This window comes from Corticium candelabrum, chromosome 10, assembly GCF_963422355.1.
Source record: "Corticium candelabrum chromosome 10, ooCorCand1.1, whole genome shotgun sequence".
Taxonomy (NCBI): Eukaryota; Metazoa; Porifera; class Homoscleromorpha; order Homosclerophorida; family Plakinidae; genus Corticium; species Corticium candelabrum.
In genome coordinates, this window is record NC_085094.1 from 931,477 (window position 1) to 939,222 (window position 7,746).

Sequence of the window (7,746 nt, forward strand, 5' to 3'; positions counted from 1 at the left end):
ACTGCCGGGGGCTAACCTCCCATCACCTACCTTCTTGACATCAACCTTGTGTGTTGGTAACGCCGCTAGCCCAGATGTGACGGCACCTGCAGCTCCCCAGTATCCGTTGTTGCCCTCTCAAAGCTCACTGCTTTCTCGTACATTAGGTTTTCTTCCGTAACAATTTCTTCTGAGTGCTGGCAATGCGCAAACCACAAACAAAATCTCTTGTAAACCAAACCTCTGGAAATTGCCACGTGGTCGCCAAATGACTAACTGCTGCAGTAAAGTGTGTGACTGTTCACCCTCTTTCTGCTTCCTCGAATGAAAACGGGATCTCTCTGAGATCACCAATCGCTTCGATTTAAATGACGAAGGAGCTTAATTAACTCATCCTAGTTCACTTTCGGTTTCGATGGAGCGACCACATCCTTCAGCAGAGTATATGTCTCCGCGCCAATCGATATACCTTTCTGTTTTGCACTTTCCTCCGCTGTGTGTTCGTCCCTCAAGGTAAGTTTAACTGCATTGGCAGCAAAGAGCTGTTCGAGCCTGTCTAGGTAATCCTCGAAGTCAGAACCCACCACATACTGTTCTATGCTGCCAAAATCGCTATCCTCGTCGCCAAAATTAATAACTCAGTTATTATGACAATGAGACAAACTTCTACGCCAGAGACCCACGTGACCGGGAGGCCCGTATTAATTAACGACACTACTCAGTGTACTGAATTTTTCGAAACCATTTTTTGAAGCAAACCGCACAGTCTAGAGTCTGACCAATAAACTAAAATTCATGGTGGCGGTTCAGTCTGCACTGGCGCACTGTATAAAGTAACAGATGATTAATATACGGGGCCTAAGTTCATCTTGTACGGGAAAGTGAGTGTCATAGCAACAGCTGTAGCAGAGTACACCACCGTTGGACGGAATGGCGTCAACACCGCCTGACGTTGACCTTGATAGTGCAGGAACCGAGGTGTCAGATTTTCCTCTGGTGGCTGTCCCTCCTTCTACTCCGCACAGCAAACTGAGAGAATCAGCAGACGTTTCTACAAGCGACGCTTTTCAATTGCTAGACGAAGTGAGTTTGCAGGAGAAGTTGTTGCATGCGTCTGCGCATCTAAACAGTTTTCTGACTTGCAGCTGCTTAGTGAAGGCAAGGTGGGAGGTGATCGAGTTGCCAGACTAAAAGCTAAATATATGGAACTTCACAGCACACTCAAAACGTGAGATCGTTATAAAAGTTACAACGAACATAATTACAGCTGTTTGGGTGCTGAGGTACCCGCTCACGATTTACCGCGCACGCGCATGCACACCCACGCAAACTTGAAATCAGTCCTTTATCCACACGTTTACCATTACCAGTTTGAGATAGCTTGCTGTTGAACGAAAACGGAATTTCTCGATCTCTTGTTGCATGTGACCCGAAAATGGGTCTGGAACTTTGAGGCTAGTAGATGCGCCAGAGCTGTAGAGAGCTCTGAGATGCGCAATCCGATTTGTCGGCAGAGTCCCGCAGGTCTCCATGGCTACTTTCACTCTTCGAGTTGCGGATGCCATCACGATAGTACCATAATGCTCATTTTCGGGTCACGTGCTGCAAGAAAACAATTGAGAAAGCGCTTTGTTGTTCAACAGCAAGCTATCTCAAACTGGTAAATAGTAAATGTGTAGATAAAGAACCTAACACACTTGCCATTAGCTTTCTCGAAATGTCAAGTCAGAGTAGCGAAACTGCTATGGCGGACAAGAACGGGATTCACATTTTTCTTTGTACTGGGACTAGAGACTATGTCATAGAATGTGGTGCACCGTAAGATTTTCCCTTGTTCTGCTTCGTTATGACACAACTTGAAATCGTGGCACGATTTCATGTTTGCATGGGTGTGTCTGCATGTGCGTGAATCGTGAGCGGGCACCTTTAACAATTCAAACAAGGCTACTTACACGTTGCTTGTAATTTAGAATGTATGAGTCAGATGGGGTACGTTGTAATCATGATGAATATCAATGAATTTTGAAATGATCTATCTATTGATGCTCTAGCTGCTCAACTGTTTTCACAATTTAATATATCAGAAATTTATTGCAGAAGGTTTTAAGATATTAGACCCATGGTGCCTTAATTTTGTACACTGATCATGATTTGTGTATTGTTTTCAAAGTTGAGTTGGGAAACTATAACCAGAGCTGATGTTGTGTTTCAAAACAATCAGCTGCATGACAAGAGATGCTTTAGCTTAATTAAATTAATTAACAACTAAGAAGCTATCACTCCATATATTTATGCCATTTAGGTAAAGTGCAACCAAATTGCAATGCATCACAGTACGACAGTACTGGTTACACAATGCCTGTACTGAGTAGCTAACATGTTCGTGAATTGAACACATGAGATATTGATGTTTTCAGACTTTTCTTTTGAGCAATTTGTCTTTCAGATTTACTAGTTGTAGTTGCCTTCACTTTGATATTATTTATTGTGACTGAGAGTGCACCTTCCTGTTTTAGAGCAGAGAGAGAAGCAGCAATTCTTGGTCTTAGTCCTAATTATTTATAAATAAGGACAGATGTCTAGGTTTCTTGATTTTTATTTGTCACACACAAACCACGTACTGCAGTAACCACTAATGCTGTTACAGCATATGAAGTGGTTTGGATTAGTAAGGTTTTACTGTATAGGCATTTCAACTTTTTACTGAAATCTATAATTGTGCAGTAAAGTATCTGTTATGACATGAAATGGGGAAGTGTACTGCAGTTGTCAAAAGAAACTAACTAAATTTGGCAGTATGTTCATTTGCTGCAGTAGTTTAGGACATGTTTAAGACAATAAACAAATGGGTGGCTGCACACTGACAGTTTCTGTTTAACCAGTACTCGTGATCATGAGACAGCTCTTATACAGCAAGCAAAAGAGTACACTCAACAGGTTGCTGCTCAGCAAGCACAATTAGACAAGGTTGATCGAATCTTAGAAAGCGGAGACACCTCTGAAGCTATTCAACTTAGACGAGAATTGCTATCTGTGAGGTTTAATGCCAATACTTCCTCCATTTTTGTTGTGTTATTGTGCTGAGTTTGTAGCATGTGAATGAACTTTCACTCTCCGAGGATCGATATGAGAAGTTGATGTATGATATATATCTGTAAGTTTATGATTAAATCTTGACTTACTGGACTATACTGTTTGAATGTTAGCGTCATTGTAGACTAGAAGAAGACAGAAAGGAGGCTGAGAGGGAATATGACAGAACACTGAAGCCAGAGGTGAATGTGATAATTTATACTAGAGCAGCTATACTACTCATTACATTGCCCAGATGCATTTAATTGTGAGGAATTGCCATGAAAGTTACATAATCTTATATAGAATTTTAGTTACAGTTTATATAATAGAAGCTCACTATCCCGTTCTTTGCATGGGCAGACTAAATATTAATATTACTAATGGCTAGTAAGTTTCTGGAATCAGGCAAATTGTTTTGTTACTGAGTATACCGTTTTATGAACAAATTGTAGCAGAAAGCTTACCATCCCGTTGTCGGCATTGGCAGATTAGCTATTAATAGTACTAATGGGTAGCTATGATTATTAGTTGTTAGTTAATTAATTTATTGTTGTATGCATTCATGAAGTAAATCTCATTCACCTTGCTCTAATGTATTGTGAAGTGTATCTCTGAAGAATTTTATTCAGAGTTATGTATGTCCTGTTCAATGATATCTCGTTCTGAGATTATTGATTGTTAATTAATGTCCCGTTGAAGACAAAAATCTAATTGAGTGCATGTCCAGTTTCAAAAAAATTCCATTGATTGGATTATTGATTGTTTAATATCCCGTTGAAGCCATTTCGACAGTTCCGTTGCAGGGAACAGGTGTATCAAAAGATTTGCTACTACAGTATGCTGCATGATGTCATGTACATTGTGTTGTTGCTTGTCATTACTTCTGCTTATGTAGGAGACCATTCTCTAGATAGAGCATTTCCTGTCCTCCAGTACATTCTCTGTCGCCAGCTAAGAAGTGAAGCACTGAAATGATACTGGCACGTCAGTCGATCGCAACATTGACCACAGCTCCTCATTCTTGAAAACTTAATCATGTAGTTACAAAACTACACGCAAGCAACAGCAGCAGCTTTGCGTTCACATCCTCATAGACCACATGTTTCTCTTGTGCACTTATTTCTACACCCAGACGTCACATGCTCTCTTCTTCGGTAGGCTACACTGTACAACCAAGACGCAAAACATGGTCATAATACTACAAAAGATTACAATGGTAACTAAACCTATACTTTGTCGGCTTTTGGATCGGCATTTTTTTATATGAGTGGCTCGACACAGTAGACATGTTGTAGCCTGTGCGCAATATGCCCTTTCTACCCAAGGCAAAAAAGCATGCACATCAATCTGGACCGAGGTCCTTTAGTTTGATAGACAACACTAATAGTAATAACTTGCATATAAGTTTGGACCACATTATCCATAATTGTCGACAATTACTCAAGCATACAAAGCATCCTCTTTTCTGCGTACTCCCTTCTCCTCCTCTAAGCGTACATAATAAAATGTTGGTCATGTGAACCTGTTTTGAATGTACCATGGTATTACAATAATTTAAAAAATTAGAAGCTCTTTCAAAAATTGAGATGCACATTTTGTTGTTTTGGTCAGCGGTCTTCCATTGTTGTTTTCCTTTCTGTACTAGTCTTGCGTAGGCAGATCTTAACATCGCCCTCATGCCGCACAGGAAAGAGTGGACAGCGCTAGGTCTCTTAGACAGATCTGTCAGCGTCGCAGAGCACCTACTGTCCCACGCAATAATGCTTCTAACACGCGCAACGAACAGCTAGCACGTGCTATATGCATCATACACCTGAGATGGATAGTTAGTAACTTAGACATATATATATAACATGCGTAGGCATAAATGCAATATCCTGACTTCAGCATCACTTTCTATCTACTTCTGGACCAAAGAGATCATCAACATATTTTACTCTGTCCCAAAAGCGTACAACTACTCTACCTCCCCCCCTGGCGTACACTTTGTACACTTGAGAAAGTGTCGACAATTATGGATGACCCTTTAGTAGGAGTGCCTAAAAATTGCGTCGCACATGTGCCATGGTAATTGTAAACTTGAATGTGACAACTGTAGTCATTTTAACATGCCAGGCTACTAGGAAGGAAACACTAACTTCAGTGTAAAAATAACATTCATGTATTAAAAAACACAATTTCTCTGTATTTCAGTCATTAGCTATTTTGTGTTTATGTTAAAAACTACAAAAGACTATAATACATGTAGTTTGTCAACTGGATGATGAATTGATTACAATTGGTATTTTATTAGGATCTTGAGCAGAAGATACAGGAAATCAATAAAGCAATCGAGAAGCTGAAGGATGAAATAAGTCAGAGAACACAGGATTCTAAGCAGCTGCTTGAAGCAATTGAAGAGCGACAGAGACTAGCAGGTCTTGCTGCAAAAGAAATGGTAAGCATAATACACATGGAATAGCTTGTAGTTTTTAAACGATGTCATTTGAAAATTGGAGTAATGATATGCTTTGGCATGTATTACAGGATGAAGGCTTATTTAAGCAGGTTAAGCTAAAGGCAAGGCATTAACAGCTGATTTTAGAGTGTTGCTAGGAGATATTACCTGGGTCTTATTTAATGACAGGATGATTTTGTGCAAGAGACAACTGCTGCTGCTGCAGTTGCTAAAGAACTGGAGACATTGAAGTTAACCAAGATGTACTTGATTGCTCACAGATGTCTTGTTGAGTGACAAGCATTTTACTTCTTTTCTTATTTTGTGTGCAGCAATGTTGAGGACCAGAAAAGCAGACAAGAAGACCTTGCTAGTCAATTGGATGCTCAGGTAACTGATACTTGTATTGCTAAGCTACAGATCCATGGATGCAGTAATACATTGGTTCATAGTTGTGGTTTATTATGCACTAGAATTTTAATAAAGCATTTCTATGAAATGAGGAGAGTGTAGGGATTGCACAAAAATTACAACAATTTTTACAGTAATGGTGACGTCATCTATGTCTTTCCAACTCAGAGGACAACAATGTAGGAAGTGTGCATCGGAAAACTTGATGATGTCACCACTACTATGTAAAACTTGTTTATATTGTTTTTATATGCAATCCCTACATCTCTCTTCATTTTCATAGGACATTTCTAATTCTAGTTTAACTTGTTTTGCTTGTAGTGCAGAGCACTAGACTCAATTGAAAACAGAAGTAATCCTGTCATTTTGATACTCTCTCTGTCTGCATGAAGTTTGCCAATCATTACTAAAGTTTGCAGCTAGTTTAGCAACTTGACAATACTCTGAACAGTGTGACGTTCATTGTCTTGTCCACTACTCCAAGCTGTCATTTTCTCCTGTTACTTACATTGCAATTCTGCAGCTCGGGGGGAGGGGGCTGCAAAATGTGTCATAGGCTTCAAAATTGACAAGGCTTGCACCTGTTAACCAAATATCTTAATAACTTTTAATTGCAAAGCATAGACCCTTCAAGATTCTGTCTATTGTATAGTAGCAACCAGTCAGCATTCAATATGATCACATGTGACTTTCAAGCGTTGCTAGGTGTTGGCCCGGGAAAGTCCTGAATGAATTTTGATCATGGAGTCTGTGGTTTATATCTCAAGTGCAATGGCAATTGTCTTCCTTTTGTTAAGAGAAACTAATTCAGATTATTTTATGCATTATCCCTAAATTTCAAAATCTGATGTGTTGTTGATTTAGTATCCTTACTGGAAAAGAAAGTAAAACGAAATTTAGCCATACCCCCACATATTGACGAACACTTCTCATTTTGTAGTACTCCTAGATAGATCAAGTCTTACACTTTTCATTTAGAATAGGTTTATGTATGTTTTAGGCTTTTCTTAGTGGTTTACGTAAACACTCAGCCACACCCCAAACCTTGGCAATCTTTACGTACAGGCCTTTTGATTGGGAGGGTTCACTGCCGCTTGAGAGGGAAAGTGTTGCATTTTACTGGTTACACCCACACTAAGAAAGTTGGTGCCATGCATGCGCATGGGCTGGAGTGAGATTTCATAGTAGCACTAACACCTTATCAAGCCAACTACTCTGTAGATGATGTTTTCAGCTTTTAACGTTCTAATGGGTAATCGGTTGTCTTGGTACGTGTGGTATGGAAGATGGGAATACTTTGCCATGCCCAAAATCTACAAGTATGAGTCTTTTTCCTTTTCAGTTAGGCCATCTAAAGAACTCCACATGATAAGGGTGACATTTTGCATGACAGGCCAGTGTTTATTTGGGCATAATCCCGATGCGGAAAACTTGTAAATTCGAACTGACATCACTTTAGTATGGTGTCATTACTCAATTAGTGTTGCTGATTGGGACAAAATGTTGGCAAGAACACTGGTATAGGCAGGGTTATACTCCAATATTTGTTGTTTGTTTGTTAGATACTGTGTTTTCTATTTTAGTCTTTTCTGTTTTAGTCAGATTTAACTTAAAAATGAAGCAATGTAAATTTATCGGCTATTGGTACATAGTTTTATATTTAATAGTTTGGTGGTGTGTTATGAACTCCATGTGTTGACAGGTTTCAACTAAAATGTGTCAATTATTTCTTGCAGTTGCTGTCTGTAAGGACTTTTTAATTGTCTTATATTATTACTGCATATCAAGCATTGTGTAAGAGGATGACAGTGTTTTCAACCATTTGGTTACTAATGGTTGTGAGA

The 7,746-nt window shown here is 39.3% G+C and overlaps 1 protein-coding gene across 1 annotated transcript; it reads left to right on the plus strand.

Moving 5' to 3' along the window:
- Window positions 1-890: 890 nt before the first annotated feature.
- On the plus strand, window positions 891-7,500 carry LOC134185996 (uncharacterized). Its single transcript, XM_062653900.1, has 14 exons — window positions 891-1,062; window positions 1,125-1,207; window positions 2,862-3,012; window positions 3,072-3,133; window positions 3,197-3,254; window positions 5,348-5,491; window positions 5,581-5,613; window positions 5,681-5,754; window positions 5,824-5,881; window positions 6,767-6,786; window positions 6,903-7,044; window positions 7,124-7,335; window positions 7,384-7,420; window positions 7,486-7,500. The coding sequence occupies exons 1-14, from the start codon at window positions 910-912 to the stop codon at window positions 7,498-7,500; spliced, it is 1,242 nt and encodes a 413-aa protein (XP_062509884.1). The 5' UTR covers window positions 891-909.
- Window positions 7,501-7,746: the final 246 nt, after the last annotated feature.